Here is a 20,906-nt window from a genome sequence, read left to right as displayed (position 1 = left end):
TAGCTCCTATTGCATTTTCATAAACGCTTAATTATTGTGTGATTGAGTTTTATTTTGAAAGCTATACCGGAAGCAGGATGTCTCAGAATGAATTGATAGCACTGGTAACACTTGTTTAAGGGAATACATTAGACTAGTTTAGAATTGGAACGTCTTGACCGAGATCAGTGATGGCTGGTGGAATATAGAAGGTTTGAAACCTTAGAGTATTTGACAGAGTTGTCATACGCGCGAGCTAACTGCTTATTTGTGAAGGATGCGCGCGTCGCAAAGCAGGTTCCATTCATTTGGGCTAACGCTAACTGTGTAGTAACGCTTCTATTTGCTCATAAGTAACTTAAACGTTCGCGTTTTGCAGTTCAGCGACAGTGTCTCTTTGAATCTCTGTTGAATTGGAACATAATATCATATCTTTTTTCACCCGCTACACCGTCAGCTGTCGTTATCTGCCAAATCATTAACACTAGGCTAGCAAGGTAGCGTTAATTTCCTATGGAAAGTGCTATGGATTATGAACATAAAGCCAAGGTTGTGGGGGACTGCTTGCTCAGTTACAAGAGGGATGACTCCGGCTGGAAAGTCTGCAAGAAATCTGTAAGTGTTCGCTGTTCTTATCGCCTGATATGAAATGGTACACGTTGTCCCCGGCGTTACGTCTCTACTGGTTTGCCTAACGTTACGTATGACTGTTTGTGTTTACTTAACATCGGCAGCTGTTTTCTGTCGCCTGATTCGTCACACCTTCGCAAACATATTGCTGAAAATCTTCAGAATACAGCACCAATCTATTGCAGAAATTAATCATGTAGTGCTCACTCATTTAATCTTAATGTTTTGAATGGACACGTGATGCCTTCTGATTATTTCCAACAACATGCGTGACGAATCAGGCGACGGAGGCAGAAAACAGCTGCTGCTGTTAAGAAAACCCATGCGCAGGCAAACCAGTAGGTGTCGTTGCACAGCTCCATCGTACGGTTTACTAAATGGACATTGCTCAGCGACTTCTCAAGAACTGAACTTTAGTATCAGCTGTTCATTCAGAGCCCCACCCACCGAACACTTGGAAACCAACTCTTTTTTTTTAATTGACTGAAATTCCGCACTTTAACTCAGATCTTTCAATCTTGGTCATTTTGAATTATGAAGACTTTATTATTTGATGTAGCAGATAATAATGAAAGGACAGCACTAGAGACATCAGTAAAGTTGGTGATAGTGGTCCTTGGTCGGTTCCTACAGAGGCCGATGGCTGCTGCAGACTTAGCTATTCAGCGTGGTGCAAGTACACCTTGTCCGTTTAACACAGTTGGTGTGATGCTCTCGTTGCAGGAAATGACGTCGCATTAAGCAAGCGCATTAGCAAAACCAACAACACAGTCATCGTGCATGGAATGGTTCTGTCTGAGGCTGTTAAAATGTATTGCAACAACTATACAATCGTATATTTATTTTGAGGTGCTTGTTTTGCTCTCTGCTTTCTATTTCACATAGATGGTGAAAAATACAAGAGATGGTTGCTAATTCTTCCATGTGGTTGCTATTAAACTCGGCCCGCTACTATAGAACCGTCTGTTGTTACCATCTTTTATGTCATTTAGCTGATGTTTTATCCAAAGTGACTTTCAATAAGTGCATTTCAACAATAGGGATACACAACCAGAAGAACACAAAACAATAAAGTGCAATTTCAACAAATGAGCCGATGTACAACTTACTATAAATATGAGCCATTATTAGACTTATTTTACTTTCAAAATCTCCTGCCCACATGTTTGTCAGACAAGGCTCAGCTGCACTATGCAGTGCCGGTGATGCACAATGATGCTCAATGATGATGCTGACTGTCAGATGATGTCAGATCACGCCTGTGCTGGTCAAGACTGTAAAAACCCCCACTACTTTGCCTCTTTGAAATATGATGTGCGTTTACAAGGGCTGTTCCTTCCTCAAAGTCCAACGTTGCTCACTGTCCCACTGTCCCTCTGTTTCCTTTGGCAGAATGACGTGGCTGTGTCTTGGCGTCCCTCGTCGGAGTTCCCAGGGAATGTGTGAGAAAGCTTGACTTTTCATCTAGTTTAGATTTCATGAACAGTTGGACACAATGCATCATTTACCTAGATGAAACCTTTTAGAGGAGCACTTTGAAGTCATGTGAGTGTAAACGCAAGGATGAGATCAGTCAGGTCTCCCAAAGCCATATTACCTTTTAACTTCTGTAATACATACATACAAAGAAACCAAAAGAAAGAAGTTCAGAAATAAAGTTATGTGTAATAATGTGAAATGACACAGGGAAAAAGTATTGAACGCATGACTATTACTTGGGTTGTCATCAACATCTGGTGAAAATTTCATGTCAATAGCTCCTTTGGAAATATATTTACTGAGAAAAATGGTGACGTGTTCAATACTTATTTCAACCGCTGTATATTCTTAATCGACTAAAAGCAAAGCCATTTCGAACCACTGCAAACCGGAAGTATCTTCTCACCGGAGTCCTATGAGTCTGAAGTGCCACTTAAAGCGTCACACACCATTGATGTCAGCCCACTAGCTACAAACATCAGTGGAGCAAGACTTGGTCAGACTACGTTGATGCGGCGTGCGGGAGAACTTTGGACAACGCAAGAAGAACAAAGCGTCCTTAGAATGGCAGGGAATGAGGCGCCTACGAGCCTCCCACACGCACGGCGTGAGGAGAACACTGATAAACAGTCTACAGCATGAGACGGGACACAAGTTGTATGAAACAGCGTTACAACCAGCACCAGCTGTTGCTCTCACTGATACCATGCAGACGCACACATCAGTCTGAAGTACATCATCTGCACTCCGTGGAAGGTGTTGTTCTCCTGCTGGTCATGTTGTTCAGAAGAAGAGAAGTTCTTCATCATCTGGAAACGTAAATCACCTTGTGTATTAGCAAGTGGCTCGGTGCAGAGTAGTAAGAACATAAAAGTCGGAGGAATGGATAAAAAGCAGTAACAAGAGGTTAAAAGTTAATTGTGTCATTGTGGAACTGCTCAACCTGCATAACTGGAAGTATTATTTTTTATTTGCGAGTGTGTATGTGAGAATGTTTACAGATATCTATTTAAGTTTGTTTACTATTTTTAAATTCATTCATATTTACTTTTAAATTCACTTTTTAAGGAAACCGAGGTCCTGGCTCATGCTGTGGACTGTTTATCAGTGAGCGGTTCAATAATGAATCATTTTACTTTTCAGCAGATAAACTCCTCTCCTGACCCTGTCCTCGTCTCTCTTCCTCTGCAGTTATAAGGGGGAGGGGATTGTCATTGGCAGCCCAGAGAAAGTGTGGGAGTGTCTGAAACCAGTACCCAATGGGCTCCGAGTCAAGTGGGACAATAATGTCAAAAGGTTTGAGCTTTTGGAACAAATCACAGAGGTGTGTTACTAATTTCTTTCTTCTGATTCCACAATGTCTTGTCTTGACCATTCGTTATATGTTAACCACGGTTTGAGTTCATACAGTTTGGGTTTGATTTGAATGAAAGTTAAAGCTGCAGGTTGCATATTCTAGTGGTTGGTTGAAAGCTGTCACTTTGAGGTCATGTCAATAAACTGCATGTATGTTGGTTTAATAACCCAACTCAATAAAGTGTAGTTGTAGTAGATTTGATTAGGGTCACGACTGAACAACATAGTGTTTTATATTGTATTGGCTTGGCCACTTTTGAATTGTTACAACAGCAAGTGGTTCTGGCTGGCTTTAAATCCAATCCATTTTCACACGAGTCCACTGATATATTGAGACTTGATACTGAAGTTAAACACGTATGGAATCACCTCTTTTAAACATGGTGACGGTGCTATCAGATAAACATCTACTGTGGAAACCCTTGCCAAGAGGAGCAAATTCCGGTAGTAGGAATTCAAAGGTTATTAGACAATGGTCCAAAAAAAGACTTATGAGGTTCTATCCCAATAACAAACACCAGAACCATGTTAAGGCTGTGATAAAAACAATGAGTTCCTTCCACTCTGACCAAACAAAGCAATATTTACCATTATGAGTCAGTGTCACGGACATCAAAAGTGTCCTGGGGGAATTAAGTGTGGGCTGTCACAATATCAAAATTGTGTTATTATTGCACCAACATTATTTGCGATAAACAATATTGGGGTGAAGCATCGGGGTTGGGGTCGATGCGGGTTTGAGAAAATGTGTCCAGCGGAAAAGCGCGCCGGGGCGGTTTAACCCGAGAGGGAGTTTGACGGGTGGCACGGCGACGCGCTCCGTGGCTGCTGGGAGAGACGGGGCGACATCGCCCTGCCCATGGCCCTCGCAGCCAAAGAGGAGGAACCAACATTAGTTGAGAGACTGGGCGGAGGGTTGTTGTTGGTTGTGTTGCCTGTTTTCGTTGCCACTGTTTTTAAACAAATTCAACGTAGCGGCTCGTTCTCTCATTCGGCTTAAAGCCAAAATGTTTCCACACCAGAGCTGAAGATTGCGGCTTCGTAACCAAGTCCATTTGGACTTGTTTCTCCTAATTGTCTGTACATGTCACAACAAATAACACTTAGTAACACAGTGGGTTCACACGTTCCCTGTCGGTGTCCGCTCTGCGTGTGAAGGTGCTGCCTAAGCCCCGCCTCCAACAATGTAAGCGTAGATGTAGATTGACTAAAATGTTGGTGACGTTCATTTATATGTAAAGTGAATATTGCACCACCTAAAATTAATGCATTCATTTTTGTATATTCTGCGGTAACGCAATATCAAAAGCGACAGGCCTAGGTGGTAAGCAAAACCAAAGGAACGGGACCTGGGCTTTTATGTCGGTGTCCATAGGGATCAAATATTTACAAGCACCCGTGGAACACGGCTACGGACCCACACCGTCCACAATGAGGTGTGCAACTGTCTCACTCCGAGCTGCAATAGCCTGCAGTGCCGCTGCCTCGATCCTCTGAGTTGTTTTCCCTGCACACAGTTTTAATGTGTCACGTCCCTTGTAACACCGCCCCGAAAAAAGTTTCAAAATGTTAACGGATGTCTCCTGGACCCAAAAGAGTCCACACTTATCATGTGCCCCTTCCAACACAAGAGGACAAAACTCAACAAAAGTTTGCATCAATATTTGGAAAACATCCTTTGTCCCACAATCCCCACCCATGGGACCCATTTTCTATATATCTTGCTCTGCAGAAAGTAGCCTTTAGCTGCTCCAGACACTACAAAACCCGCTCAAATATTCCTGTCAGAGAACGTTGCTGCTCTACTACCTTGCTGTGTGACACAATGAGCTCAGATAAGATGGGACCTCCACAACTATCTCAACCATGCTGTCAGATGACATGTCAAGGTCTGATTTTCCCACAGTGTGTGTAAATATGCAGGATGTAACAACCTCAGGCAACACTCTAAAAAGCAAACAGGCCTAACATTATTTTTTATATCCCTTAATCCCGCCTGTAGCACAGGACAATCTGCCTTCCAATGTACAGTAGTTACAAATCTCACTATATCTGAAGTCTGATTTAAAAACTCCCACCTTCCTTTAAGACATCTCCTGCGACAATGCATCAGAAGCACTTCTCCACACGCCCGAAGCATTGTGAGCCATAATGGAAAAATACATACTTATCCGCTGTAGTCGCGCTTCGAAGTCTGATGTTACAATTCGATCTAGAAGGACATATTTCAACTGCTCCAAAACCCTGAACTCACAGACCTTCAAAAGTAGCTACGTCAAGGGCAGTCAACTATCGCTTAAAATGCGTTGGTAGGTCTCTTACCAATTCCACATATGCTTGACCCATTTTCCTTTTCAAGGACACGTAAAGCTAGCGATAGGCCTCTAGCACTGGCTCATACACTTCAAGCGCTGCAGTGACGAGCTGTTCTCCAGACTCGAGGAGAAATCATCTTCCTGTGCTTTCCCCGAGAAGACACTCCTCACCGAACAAACTCTCCTCTCTGCAGCTCTTATCGTCGCAGTCCCTGATTCTATCCTATATCAATCAATTTTGACTTTATGGCATATTTAATGTTTTCCTTGACGCGTTTATCCCCTTTAACCACGACTGAATAATGATCTGCATCCAGAGCAACTGCTCTCTTCTGCATACACACATGGACATAATTGTTGGCAACCTTCCATTAAAGAAAAAAAAAAACAATGGCCACTGAACTTGAAACTGACAAATAACAATAATAAATAAAAATGTTCTGAAAGTTAACTAATGAAAATCAGACATTTCTTTCAATTTTCATTCATTTCATTTCTCTATGAAAAGAGGAGAACCTTCCAGAAGGACGACCATCTCTGCAGCACTTTACCAGGCATGCCTGTATGATTGTGGCCAGACAGAAGCAGCTACTCGGTAAAAGGCACAAGACAGCCCGTCTGGAGTTTTCCAAAAGGCACTTCAATGAAAAAAAGAATTGTAATCTGCTGAAACAAAGATTGAACTCTTAAGCCTTGATGCCAAGCGTCATGTCTGGCAGAAACCAGGCACCGCTAATCCTTTGTCTAATACCTTTCCCCGCAGTGAAGCGTGGTGTGAGCTTCGTGCTGTGGGGATGTTTTTCAGTAGCGAACTGGGGGACTAGTCGGGGTCGCCGGAAAGATGAACGCAGCAATCTACTTAGACATCCATGATGAAAGCCTGCACTGGACCTCATGCTGAGGCAAAGGTTCATCTTCCAACAGGACAATAACCCAAAGACTACAGCTAGGAGGACAAAGGAGTGCCTTCTGGACGACTGTCCATGTCCTTGAGGGGCCTAGACAACCTGATGGACCTTGAGAGGTCCAGCAAAGAATAGGTGAAACTTCCCAGAAATAAGTGGGTCAAGCTTGTACTTGACTGGAAATGACTTGAGGCAGTAATGACTGCCAAAGGTGCTTTAACAAAGTACCGACCCAAGGCTGTGTGTATATATATATATATATATATATATATACAGTATATATATATATATATATTTTTTTCATATATTTAATCAATCGGCAAACATTTTCAAATAAACTTTATCTACTTTTTTTTATCCATTTGGAATAAGGGTGTAAAGTAACAATGTATAAAGTGAAGAGTTGCGAATGCTTTCTGGTGCACTGTATTGGAGGACAGGTTTGAGAGAGAATGCACACTGCTGAGTGGTTCTGCATGAACACTGAAGACTACAATCGGCCCCTCGGCGTGACTGCCTCACGTCACTCAGTGTGGTCCTAAGTTCTCACAAGCACGTGTTTGACCACTTGCTCCAATTTCACGCCCTTTTGCGTGTATTGAGAGAATGTCACGCTTGTTCTTGTGGATGCACAGAGCAGCATGGTGGCCCACCACTGGGCAGCTCTGATGATGCAGGGCTGGATGGCGTGATCCTCCACCTTCTCGCTGGTATCGATGAGGCTCCATCAACAGCTGAAGTGTATGTTGCATCCGTATCTGCCTGCAACAAACCCTGTTGCACACCTCTTGGTGGCCGTTTTTGGAGGGAGGCAGGAGGACATCTTCTCTTCCTAGCCCTGACATCAGCTAGAGCAGGGGTCTCAAACTGCTGCGTCTAAAGTCTTTTCCAGAAGGCCAAGAAGGATTGTTCTGCTGCAGTCCAAGTCACGCGGTGAGTGAGGTGATCGCCAAAGCAGGAATGCCATTCACCAAAGGGCAGTTTCTGAAGGATTGCATGTTGCATTTCGCTGGTATTCTGTGTCCAGAAAAGAAAAGCTTGCTCAGCAACATCTCTATCAGCGAACGCAGCAGGAATGTTTCTCAGAAGCTGTGTCAGCGCTTTATAAATGCCAAAAAACACAATGGTAGCGCTGGACCAAAGAAAGTTGGAGGACTGTATCATACACCAACAGGCGCTGTGCAGCATGTCATGTCTGTTGCCCTGACAGTGCTCCATTACATTAAGTCCAGGAGTTCACAGCAGCGCCAGGTTTTGGCCTTTTTAGAAGGAATTGAGTGAACACAGGGGGAGTTAAAAGTAGAATTAAATAAATAAATGGAAGATGACATAATGGGTGTTCCTGAACGTGATGATCCAAGATGGATCTTGCATTCCTTGTGAACACACACAGGAGCTGAACATCCTCCACCTGAAGCTCTGGGGCCCTGGTCAGCAGATCACAGCAGTGTATGAAAACGTGAAAGCCGCCACAAAAGTGCAATTGTGGAAAACTCTGCTTTCTGCAAACAATCTCATCCATTTTGATACATGCAGATCTCTCTGGGTGAAAGCACCTCATTCACTGGTGATCATACGCTGTGCTACGGACAACCTTCTGCAGAGAGTCTCCCAAGTATCTTGCAAATGAAACTTATTGACTCCCAGTGCAAAAACGATCTAAAAGCTACATTCAGAGAGGCCTTCGTCCCGGCCAGGTCTAGGCTAATGCTTATCTTGAATTTGACACCCTCTTAAGAGTTTAATGCTCTTACATGGCCCTCCTCTTTGGAGGGAGGCAAGGCAATTTTATTTGTACAGCACTTTTTAATTCAAAGTGCTTCACATAAAACCATTAAACATCTAATCATTAAGCAAGGGGATTTACAGTGAAGAATGTTGATGGAATCCTAAAAAAATGAATCTCATTAAAAATATTTGAACTAAAAAAATAGTATACAGTATAGTTTAAGAATTTGAGTATTGCAGAAATGGTGAATCAAAGCCAGTAACAAACAGAACAGTCTTTAATCTGGATTTAAAGGAGCGTAGGGACTCAGCAGACCTGCAGCTTTCTGGGACTTTCTTCCAAATACGTGGAGCAGACAAGCCAAGGGTTCGTGGCGGTTTATCGGGTATCCGCAGATCAGAAATGTACTTTGGCCCTAAACAAGTTTTTCCAAATCTGGTTGAGACATGAGTTCTCTTTCGTAACTCTTGATATGGCTGTTCAGGTTGAGGTCTGAATCCATGATTGCACCTAGATTTCTATCTTGGTTTGTGGTTGAAGGGAGCACAGCAGCAGTCGGGTCTCTGTATTCCTGTCCATTTTGTGTCCATCTAAATGTGTCCTTGGCAAAGACGCTTACCCACAAATCCCTCCTGTAACTGTGACACTGATGGTAGATTGTTAGTTACTGACGGCCAGGTGTCCCTTCTTATAGTAGCACCTGTCATCAGTGGGTGAATGACTCCATGTAGCCGAGAGGCTGGAAGACTAAAAAAGAGAAAGCACAGTTTGGTGGTTGATCCATTTACTAACTCCTCATTAAAGAAAAGACCTTCTCCTTTGGTGCAGCTTTACATTTCTAAATGTGATATGACAAGTGTTTGTTCATTTATGCTTTTGCTTTGTCCCCCCCCCCCCCAGTTTTTGTGATCATTGTCTCCCTCTCTTGCACAGGACATCTCTATCTGCCGGACAGTCACGCCCTCAGCAGCTATGGGCATCATAGCTCCACGGGACTTTGTAGATGTTATTTTAGTCAAGCAGTACGAAGATGGCAGCATTTCATCAAACGGTTTGTGACAACTCCTTCTGGTCTCCTCTACTTCCCTCTTAATCCCCAAAGAAACTGACTGTTAACGTTGTACCTTATCAATAAGTCTGTGGTACTAAATGTCACAGATTTCAAGAACCACTGCTTTAAAAGCCTTTGGTTGAAAAGCTAAAAATATATTAAAGAGACTATACCCAACTGACTTTGGTTGTTTTCATCATTTTAACTTTCTATTATTTGCCAGGAACATTTACTTGTGTGCTGCTGTAATAAACACTTAGGTAATGTGCATACAGTGGATATAAAAGGTCTACACATTCTGTTAAAATGCCAAAATCAGACCAATCATATCATGTCAGAACTTTTTTTTACCATTTTTACCCCATAATTTAAACAGATGAATCTAAACTTTTAGAGGGAGAAATTAAAAACTCATAAAATGTCCCTCAGTGTGCATATCCTCCTTTTAAATTTTGGGTGTGGCTGTGTTCAAAATTAACCAATCACAATGAACTCATGTTAAGTAGTAGTCAATACCCACCTGTCATTATTTAAAGTGATGCCGATTGATTCAGAAGAGTTCAGCTGTTCTAGAAAGATCTTCTCGCCATTTTCATAGTTGCATCTTACAGCAAAAGCCATCAGAGAGATGTTATTGCTGAAATGTATCAGTCAGCAGAAGGTTCTGAAAGAACTTTGAAGGCATTAGATATTCCATAGATCAACACGGTGACATTACAAAGTCCGTCATCATCAACTACTTGGTCACATGGTATGATGGCTTGGCTGTTGAGCCAATAGGTTAATTGGGAATGCTTATTTAGTGACAATGAATATATAGATACATTTAGAAATATATTATTTCTATTTCTTAATATAATATGGGAAATAGGTAAACCAAACTTATTTGATTTAAACATGTAAACACAGTTCAAGTGGGCCTTTCCTGCAAGGGGTGGGGATAATGTGGCTAGTTTACAACAGAATTGTTAGCCCATTGGACCATTAAACATCTGAGTGAAGCTTAGATAGGTGACGACGTGTGTTGGGCTCCACCGGGTGAACTCCGAGTGGAACTGCTTCCACTTGCCCATTTAGAGCAGCCTCACCATTTTAAACCAATACTTTCCCTCTTGGTTTAAACCTTCTTGCACAGAGTTACTGTAAATGAGTAGATCAATACCAAACACTTATAAGAGAAACCACTCTCAGCAATACAGCAAACGCATATTTTCTAAAAGGCAAAGGCTATTACTTCAAGAGGGGGACACTGCAGGGGAACAGGACCAGAGACCATGACACCTCTGCTGTGCATTACTACAACGTTTCTGAAATATTATGTTTAATAACCCAGCCAGGATACATGTCTTGGATGTTTTCTCACCTCTAGTATGAAAGAAGCCAAATTAGACCCATGCATCAATTGTACATTTTTTTTGTCCGTAGTCTGTAGTTGTCCATAGTCTTGTTTTAATGGAAAGCTCTCTATTTAGTGTAAAAGCTCACGTGGTTTGGAGCCACAGATCTCACAATATCAACATCATGTAGACCAATGTGTATGTGTGTCCTGCTTCATGTCAAACAGCCACCAACGTAACCCACCCAGGCTGCCCGCCCCAGTCCGGCTACGTGAGAGGATTCAACCATCGATGTGGTTGCATCTGTGTCCCCATCGCAGGGTGAGTACACGCCCACCAGACCAGGTGTACAGCGTGTGTTTGTGTCTCGGTAGGACACGTTTTCTCTTGTCTGTCTTCTAGGGAGCCTAATAAAACCCAGGTGTTCAGCTTCTTCCAGACAGACCTTGGAGGACTCCTCCCTCGCTCTGTGGTTGACTCCTTCTTCCCCTCCAGCATGGCCGAGTTCTACAGCAACCTGGCCAAGGCTGTCAAGTCCCTCAAGGACCTTTGACACTAACAGACATGTAGCTACCTTCAAACCTGAACCCTACTACTCCTCAGGTTTGTTGTATTTTAAACAGTCCAAACAACAGCAGTCGGCACAATGGGTTATCGATGGCTGACCTCAAATAGATCCCATCCACGATCTCTGTTGGTACATTCCTTCGGTCCTGTGTGGCTGCAGGAGGAACCCAGTGAACCTTCAACAGTCAATCCTTCTATGTGAAAGTAGTTTACGCACCGAGAAGACCGCAATCAGTCTCCTCACGTCACCGTCATTGGGAGGAATCCATCTCCTTCGATCTAAATAATGAAATAATAATAATAATAATAATCTATATTTGTACATGATCTTAAATGACAGAACATGTGTACTTTTTAGCACGCTGATGCTACTCGAGATTTCCTTTTTTATGATTGTGTTCTTCAGTGTGTGCAGTAAACATGCATGTTGCATGGACCTTACTTACCTTATGCTGGTATCAGGTTGCTGGTTTGGAGTACTGACTCATACCGCATGTTTAATTGTTTGTGTTGTACTTGAACTGCCATCTGCTCATCTCCAATTCACCTGTAAACTGTGATTATCTGCCTTCTCTGTAATTCCTTTCACTGAAGCACAGGTGGGTGCATCGGGGACGTTCTATGCTGCCCACTGAGCACTTCTTTTTTTTCTTTTTTGGGGGCGGGATTAGTGTTCCTATTTTCTTTTTCTCTATACACTGTCCCTTAAACTCCTTAAGCAGATTCCATATAAGAACCACTGTAGATTTTTGAAGTGGGCTCACAAAGCGGTCACCATCTGACACTAGACCTTTCACAATAAAAGGCAAATAGTGTGGTTTTAACATACGACACAACTATTGTGGTGAAACACGAATTCCCAAAAATAACACAACCTCAATTTAAGCTTACATTCTCTTACAGTACTGTTCTGTAAAAGTAGTGTCAATAAGATGAAGCCATTGCAAGGCATAACTCGGTGACTATGAACACCTGGTTGAAATACTCGTTTTGATTCTCAGGCCATCAAAGACATAACACCATTTTCTCCAATCTACAAATACATGAGTTTTTATCTTCACTGCATATTTGTAATGATTTATCTTTTTATTAGTAAATAAGAGGGTTCCTTTCATAACAACTACAAAGAACCATTTGTCCGATAAATGAAATTGAGCCTTAAACCTAGAATTCAGCATGTTCAGAGTCATGTAAAAGCAAATCCTCCTGTTAAGAGGCAATTAGCATTGAGGTGCCAATCAAAAATCCTGCCTTCTGAAACGTGTGGTTTACCTCTACGATGAAGTCCCACAACATCCTCAAGCATCTGGGTTCAAAGTGTGCAGCACAGCGCTAAAGCTTTGAAATCACTTGTGAATCCTGGTCCTGATTGATGGGATCCAAGTATTGGATCCAAGTTCAGCTGTTTTGTTTTCCTCGATTGGAACATTAACATCCTATCCTCACTTGTTGACCCCAGTGTCACCCTCATGATATGTAATGTTAGTTTAACAAGCCACTCTTTCTGACCCATAGGAGTTTTCTCAACTCCGATACTAGTCGTGGAAGGTTGAATTATACTGACCCCTGTTTCAAAGTACTAGATCGTCCATCAGCAGGACCAGCAAAGTGTTTTATCAGTCCGGGTTATTTTAAGGCCACCTCGCTCTACAAATTATAGTTCATGATTGCTTTTTTGGGGGGGAAAATGAATGGGAAAAGTACATGTGGAACTTTAAGTGGGATTGTATTTAGTGACAGTACTGTAATAACTGAACACACTCACCATTAGCTCTATTTATTCACGTTGTCTTGTCATTTAAAGTGACAAACAGGGTGAACTGCTCAAATTCAAGCTCACCACTCAAATTGTGTCTTTATTTAATCACTAAATGTTATAAACGTTACTCTTGCCTTTATAATCGTACATATTCAATACAAGATATACAGATGTACGTTTCTCCACAGCTGCCAGTAAACTAGTCCACACATGTACTGTAATTATTTTAACCCTCATATGCTGAGACTGGAAAATGGTCCTCACTGGTCGGGGGAATATGTAATCGCCACTTTATCGTTGTTTTTTCTTCTGGGTCTCAATCCTGTCACTGCAGAAGCATATTGCAATCAGTTTTACAGGCAATGTGGATATGAGAGCATGTTTAAGCCCGTGGGAGTGGGAAGTGCTTCACTGTTTGGTCTGGCTGCTTTCCACTTTCGTGGCATTGTTGATATTGCAAAGATATCTCGATAACATGTCAGTACTTGATGAGAATGGAGCCGTTGATTCACCTGCTGGACATCTGTTTGTATGTTACCAATAAGTCGTGACCCATCTCACCAATTGCAATTTCATTTGATTTTTACTTCTTGTTGATTCTTGTTAATGACACCCAATGTTTTGTCATTTTAAAATAAATCCTGCTTAACACTTGCAAGTGCAATCAGCACATGCTTCAAGTTGTGACCTCAGCAGCGCAGCCACATGTGATCCAGCATTGATTCATCTGACCTCTGTGAACGTTGACCAACAAGCATCAACTGCATCTAGAGTAACAAAGTGGTGAAAGAGGATACAACAATGACATCCGTCCCAGCTCAACCCTTGTTAATTTGTCGTCACAGTGCTGACCACCAATGAGATCAAATGTTCACGTCTGCCGCTCACACTCCGATAGAAGTGAAAACAGCTGATAGTCTGAACTTTTTTTTACAAGTTTAGTGATGCACCTGTTCATCTTGTACTGTTCTGCACCCTGTACGTTTTGTATATCTCCAGCATTAAACAGATTAAGAAGATGTAGTCCAGTTCTCTGCACAAAAGTGAACACAAGTTTACACTGTTAAAAGTTTTATGTACGAGCGACTCTATAAAAATAATAGATCATATTTTTTACATATGTAAGGATACAAAGACATCCTGTAAATGCAGGGGCCGAGTGGGCAAAGTTAGCAGAACGCTTTGTCAGAAGTCGAATAAAAATGCAAAAATCTGTGTTCGAGGTGTCCCATTCCAGCTCAGAATTGGAACAAATACAATCTCAACATTTCAGTTGAGGTTGGATGAAACTTCTGATTCCACATGCGAGCTGTACCGTCCCACTGCTTGACGTTTACTCCAATCTATTCACTTCCAGTCTTTTACACATAATTACGCATTCTGCTTTTTTTGTACTATTTTAGACAGGCGCTAAAAACGGCATCTAATGAAAAGCTGTACAACGAACTACAGGGATGCAATGGGTTGCTGTTATTGTGCCGACCCTCCTGTTGTTCTTCCCTCTTGTTATCAGGAATCAAACTGACTGAAGGACAACCCGGTCTACCACTGCGCCATGTTCACATGCTATGGATAAAGAGAATGAAGCTGCTGTACCTTTACTGCCTTCTACTTAGCCTTGTGTTGCCTTATTTGAAGAAATTGGTTTTAGAAATATAATGTATCCCTTTATGCATTCATTCAAGTCTGGTGCGGAAAAGACAACTTTATTTTGAACCGATAGTCACAAAGACGCCACACAAGGAACATCCTTCAATAAGAACATCATGCGTGTACACAAACAAAACATATCATTAAACATAGAGAGCTGGCAACTGTCTTTTTATAGCATCTTCATTTTTCAACGTTCAAAGAGATTGTTACCACTGGAATGTAATTGGCTAAGCCCCGCCCACAACTTCTGCTCCGAGCCTCTGTATCAGTGAGCAACAAAAGAGCATCAAAACTGTCCCTGTAAAGCCAGGTTGATTAAAGCCAGATTCACCCTCACTGTTCATTCATTCATTCAAATACATACGGCTTTCTTCAAGAGCTAGCGTGACGCTAGTTAACAGATATGGTAACAACTAAGGGAATAAAACGTGGACATCACGTCACTATAGGTTTGAAGCTCAATGTTGTCAGTATTTGGAATCTGGCATGGGGGGCTTGTGGTAGGTTTTGGGTGAATTGACCATTTTGACAATCGTCCATATCTGTTCACAATTGTCTAAAAATATGATAGCCTTTTATTTAAGCCACAGTTCTAACATTTGCATAGACCAACTTTTAAGGTTGGTTTTCATTTCTTTGGCTTCTTCATTTGAAAGCAGCTCCCAGCAGCCGTGTGTGTCATTCTACCCCTCCGGGGTCCCTTCTGATGACCACCATGATGGGTCCTTCAGGTAAGGTCTTGATCATGTTCCAGGCCTCGAAGCGGGTCATGTCCTGCACACTGGTTCCCTGGACCTGCAGAAGTTCGTCTCCATGCTGCAGACCGCTCTGCTCTGCAAACACACACACACACTGTCAGTCTGCGTGTCCTTCACAACATTATGACAGCAGACTTATTTGTTTTGTATTTATGTTCCTGACAGTGAATATGAATAATAAGTGTATACTACTAAGTGTAAACTATTTGTAAAATGTTTTTTTTTAATATAAAAATGTTTCTTCGGCGCTCAAGGTGGGGCGATCAGGTCGTTCACCAACGGTGTTCCATATGATTACTGCTACTGCTCGTAATAATTATTATTTGGGCGAACTGCCCCCCCTGGTGGCCGGATCATCGTCCGCGCCACCCTTCCCTATGGTTTTGATGGTCTGGCCCTAATCGGAAATTAGTTGGACACCCCTGCTATAAACTGTTCATACATAGCCAAACATAGCAGAGGATAGTACTGTGGTCAAGCGTTAATATAATTGGTTAAAGTTGTTACTATAGACATGAATTATTATTCATGTCTGAAGCAGCTACCATTCCCGAAGCTCCATTCCCAGTTTTCACCCAGTGTTTCACCCCAATAATGAATGGTAAATGTCTTTCGATCACTCGAAACATCATCTTACACCCATTTATTCTTTTGATGACAGAAACAATCAGTCATCAGTAACTAACATTCACACACTGCTGACCGCTAGGGGACCTATTTAGTTTATTGTAAATGGAATGAAATCAGATGGCATCATGATTGTACCTTGGAAGATCCTGTTGATGATTAAAGGTCTGTCTCCATGGATTGAGCCTTTTCCTCCCTCAAGGGTAAATCCAACTCCTCCAGCTCCTTTGTCGAGCTCCACAGTCAGCAGGCCTCCCTGCTCCTCCACTGCAAGACAAAAAACAATTCACAACAGATGTAAATCATTGGAGAACCTTTCAGCCCTACAGGAACCACAGGACTTAAGAAAGCAGTTGGGACTCACCTGCAATGTTGGGCTGTTTGCTCCTGCAGCCTTCTCCCTCTCTTCCATCCTCCTCGGCTCTCTTGCAGACAACCACCACACCCTGTTTCAGACTGCGGGACTGACGCAGAGCCGCAGTAGCGTCAGCATGCGTGAGGCCGTGCAGTGTTTGTCCGTTTATAGACAACACCTCATCTCCTTTCTCAATGGTGCCCTCCTGAGCTGCCAAGCCACTGGGAAACACTCTGTGGACCTGGAAGACAGTGAGTATCCCAAAGTGTACGTGAGTAAAGTGTGTTTAAGATTGCACTATTTAAATGATCACAATTATATATTTGTAGAATGAAAACAAGAATGTTTTTTTTTAATGGTCATTGAATGCATTTTGCCTAAAAGCAGGAGAATGTAATCCAGCATTAATCTGTATCCACATTAAGGGCTGTCGTGATGACTGTAAAGTCAGGACTAAACACATAAAACATATACTAACATCCAGCCATTCAATATCTGTAGCCTTTATCCTATTCAGGGTTGCAGGGAGCCTGGAGCCGGTCAAAGCTGACTAAAGAAGAGGTTGAAAGGGTCGTCAACAGGGCTTGACATTAGCACTCTCACTAGCCCTGGTAGAATTTGCTCTTATAATATAATTCATGTGAACTAAAATCATAAACTTTTTTTAACATTGTTTTCCAATGGAGTTAATTTTCAAATCCTTCACCAATCTTTACGCTACAAACAACAGACATTTCAACTATAAAATGTTTACAAAAGTCTAAACTATTTTATTAAAATTATTTATTTATTATTTATTTTACTTTTTTCATAATCACTGATTATGTTTCATTAGTTTTCCAGTCTGTTTCAGTGTGTATTGTGTTTCTTAGAGTGAGGGCTGACAATCTAGAATGTGCAGCAGCGTCAGAATCTGGTTAAAAATATATTGCACTTCTGCCCTTATTGCCACAATATTCACTCTTCAGGCTTCAGTGTTGGATCAAAATGATGCCGTGCTTGTGCACGTGGCTATGGAATCCCACAGACATTTACTTTTGGCCTGAGAAGCCAGAGAGTGACACAACATCTGTCTCAAGCTCCACTGGCTCCAAAGCAAATCTGCTGACATACTGTAAATAACGTGGACGTGTTCATCAGAGTCTTGGGTCTCGTCAAATCTCATCATTTTGGGTATTTAAGTTATGGTTTTCTGGGTAATTTAACTTGTTTGAGGTGCGGATTCTGTGGAAATCGCTGTCTCTCTCTGCCCTTTAAGAAGCTTGTTAATGATCGCAGGTGCGCCGTTACCAAGGTTACTCAGACACGCGCAGCAGTCTCTCTCTGTCTGTCCGTATTAGCTGATTAGTGCAGTCGGACAGGACCTTAAAGTATTCAGGTCTTACAAAGGACCCCCCTTTTTAACCCACTTTTTCCAACACTGCCTTTTCCCCCCACTCACAGATGTTCTCCCCTTCCACAAATCCCCCCCTGCGCACCCCCCGTTCTAACCATGCTTCTTGTCACCCCACCAAGTTATCTAAATCCCTCCCTCACAGAAGCCCCCCCCCCCCCTTTCTGCCCCCTTCCTTTCAACTCTGCCTCTTCCCCGCTTAAGATATAACCCCACCCTTTCTAACCCTGCTTCTTTCCCCTAGCCCACCCCAAAATCCATTCTATCCACCACCTCAGCTATCTTATCTACCCCCATTAAACTACTACTGGTTACTTCTACTGCTATTAAAATGACTCATACTAGTAGTAGTAGTGACCCTGCAACTGATATTACTATTCGTACTTCTATAACAAAAAGTACTACTAGTCTTTATACTGCTAATAATACTACAACTACTACTAATGTTACTACAAATACTATGACAACTAATAGTAGTTAGTAATACTACTAACACTATACTACACTAATATTACTACCAGAAATACATTTTTTAAAACTCAACTCAGCTTTTGTCATTTCTGTATTTTCAGTTTTGAAAGTACTTTCATTATTTCTTATGTCTGTATTTTTTTTAAAAGCACTTCACCTTCTGCCATTTTTTTATTTTTAGCATTTTTTAATTCACTTCATCTTCTGCAGTTTCTGTATTTTCAGATATTCATTTCATTTTTTTTCATTTCTGTATTTTCAGATATTTTCTGAAATTCATTTCAGCCTTAAGCCTTCCAACACATTTTCAGCAGGTTCTGAAAATGTGTTGCTGTCCTTGTGTAGCACCAATGGCCATCAACTGCCCTTTATTTGTGTAACCCTGATTTGCAGAACGCAAATAAAATATCCTTAAAAGTTTCAAAAGGCGTTTTCATTCTAAAACCAGTTCAGATCCTTTCTTATATAGGAATTGCACATGTGTGTGTCCCGCTGTTGATGTAACCTGAACCTGAATGAATGTCTGTCGAGCGTGCTGCTTACCGTGATAGCTCTACTCTCCAGGTCAGATCCTCCAGCAATACTGAAACCCAGACCAGCTCCCTCCTCTTTGTGTAGAATCACAACGTGGATGGCCGCCAGTTGCTGCGGGAAAAGAGCAACAGTTATTATTGTAGTGTGTTCCTTTTTTACGCAATAAGCTCACAATATCTGTCTTGTTACCACCATCATTGTTTACAGCTACATTGCCAAAGTCACAGTGGGTTTAAATTAGTGGTGGGCTGTTATTGGCGATGAAGTGCTGCGTTATGGTGAGACACTTATCGGCGATAAAGAAAAAATTGCGCCGAAAATCTATTCTCAAAGTTCGGTTGGGAGCTGGGTCTGTACTACGAAAGCTATGATGATTTTCACCTTGATTTTCTAGCGCGGATGTATACCTAGCCAAATTGCACTGTAGGGGGCGAGAACGAGACGTGCTAGCATGAGTCGTTAAACTACTATGTTTGAGTGTAACCGTGCAAGCCCGTCTTAGCTCGGCCAAGCTAACGAATCTCCTCGCTCAGTGGATTGCCACCAGCTGCCGGCCCATCAGCGTGGTAGAAGGTGACGGGCTCGAGCTTGTTCTTCAGGCAGTCACAGGTGATCCATCTTACAAACCACCTGCTAGACGAACTATCATGAGGAGAATACATGACCAGCACGCGGCAGAGAAAGCCGCAAAAGATGAGAAGATGGTAGAGGCGAGGTGTGTAGTACTGACTGGGGACCATTGGACATCTGTCAACAACGATAACTACCTCGGCGTTACTGTACACCTTATCGATGCCAGCTGGGAACTTCACTCCTTCGCTGGATAAACAGTTAGTAAACACAAGTACATCTTATTGAACATGATTTATTTTCATCACCAATTATCATAGTAGAACATCTTTCTCAAGCAGTTTGTGATGCATTTTGGAAACAGGAGATGAGCCCCTGGTCTAATGTGCCACCTGGCCTGAGAAACCTGTTCTCAAAGACTTACTTTTAGTAATTATTTGGGTAGCACACATATCCTAAATGCCTTCGGCAGAATTCAAATGAGCCATTTTAATCGAGATTAATCTAGATTAATTGCAATATTACAGTGAGATTAATCTAGATTAAATAAATTAATCTATGCCCACCACTATTTTAAATATTTCATTACATCTGCGCATTATATGAAACTTCAGTATGTGTAGCTACTCATAATGCTATCAGAAAGAGCATTTCTGAATGACATTCACGTGATATTATTTATGTTTTTATGGCTGGTTAATCCAACTGCTATTATCCTAAAACAGTGTTTACATGCACAAATTATTACATCATGTCATTACATGAGTGGGTTGGTCTGCGGATAATTAATGAGTATTATTTACTTGTGTGTCACAATTTATTTATATTGTATGTATGTGCATACATCATTTTTAACTTGAATATCCTACTTCTATAATCCTAAATATCATTAAATTGAAGATTATGTATGCTATGCTATGATGTTGTTTCGTGTATTGGTTGGTCATTTTTACATACACATACATCTACAGTTTTATAACCTGTGTAAGCATTGGTGAAGCTATCCTACAAAAATGTTCTGTGATGTTTCTTACCTTCAGGGCCTCTTCGTCCAGACTTTTTACTTCCTGGATCATCCTCTGTATTTCCTGAGTAGGGATTGCTGAGATCACAGAGTGGGCACAAGCAGAAGTGACTGCTGCCTCGTCATCACAACCCTCCTCCCCTCGCTCAATTGTGCACTCCCTCAGTGTGGCCAAGCTGTGTTTAAAATAATGAGAACACATGAGAGATAAGGATCTAATGTCCGTTACACACATCTGAACATTGTGCATGACAGTAGCGTGAAACCAAGCTGCATTTAACATCTCTTCTGACAATTCACTGCTTCTCTTGAAAAACAGGAACTGATTTTTGAACCACTTCCTTATGAATTAAAATAGGTCCTGTATGCCTTTTGGTGTTGAGTTCCTGTTTAAGTAATTAAGCACAGCACGTA

The 20,906-nt window shown here is 41.8% G+C and overlaps 2 protein-coding genes across 2 annotated transcripts in view; one reads left to right on the top strand and one right to left on the bottom strand.

The window, feature by feature from the left end:
• Window positions 1-66: 66 nt before the first annotated feature.
• On the top strand, window positions 67-13,761 carry stard5 (StAR related lipid transfer domain containing 5). Its single transcript, XM_037484800.2, has 6 exons — window positions 67-594; window positions 2,002-2,051; window positions 3,280-3,412; window positions 9,327-9,444; window positions 11,009-11,102; window positions 11,184-13,761. Exons 1-6 carry the CDS (start codon window positions 493-495, stop codon window positions 11,332-11,334), a joined length of 648 nt encoding a protein of 215 aa, XP_037340697.2. The 5' UTR covers window positions 67-492; the 3' UTR covers window positions 11,335-13,761.
• Window positions 13,762-14,054: 293 nt separating this feature from the next.
• Window positions 14,055-20,906, bottom strand: part of il16 (interleukin 16) — a 41,427-nt gene continuing 34,575 nt past the window's right edge. The window contains exons 22-26 of the mRNA XM_037484788.2: window positions 20,503-20,668; window positions 18,908-19,009; window positions 16,510-16,741; window positions 16,284-16,412; window positions 14,055-15,593 (exon numbers count right to left, since the gene is read on the bottom strand). Coding sequence (XP_037340685.2) covers window positions 15,439-15,593; window positions 16,284-16,412; window positions 16,510-16,741; window positions 18,908-19,009; window positions 20,503-20,668 — 784 coding nt within the window. The 3' untranslated portion in view covers window positions 14,055-15,438. The remainder of the gene's footprint in view (window positions 15,594-16,283; window positions 16,413-16,509; window positions 16,742-18,907; window positions 19,010-20,502; window positions 20,669-20,906) is intronic.

This window comes from Pungitius pungitius, chromosome 4 (genome assembly GCF_949316345.1).
Source record: "Pungitius pungitius chromosome 4, fPunPun2.1, whole genome shotgun sequence".
Taxonomy (NCBI): domain Eukaryota; kingdom Metazoa; phylum Chordata; class Actinopteri; order Perciformes; family Gasterosteidae; genus Pungitius; species Pungitius pungitius.
Note: the sequence above shows the minus strand (reverse complement) of the source record. Positions and strands in the feature narration are given on the sequence as shown.

Bases quoted from the DNA above. Each gene is read 5' to 3' on its own strand.
- stard5 (XM_037484800.2), top strand. From the start codon at position 493: ATGGAAAGTGCTATGGATTATGAACATAAAGCCAAGGTTGTGGGGGAC. The intron at 2,052-3,279 runs GTGAGAAAGCTT...CTTCCTCTGCAG, and splicing joins TCGGAGTTCCCAGGGAATGT to TTATAAGGGGGAGGGGATTG. The intron at 11,103-11,183 runs GTGAGTACACGC...TCTGTCTTCTAG, and splicing joins ATCTGTGTCCCCATCGCAGG to GGAGCCTAATAAAACCCAGG.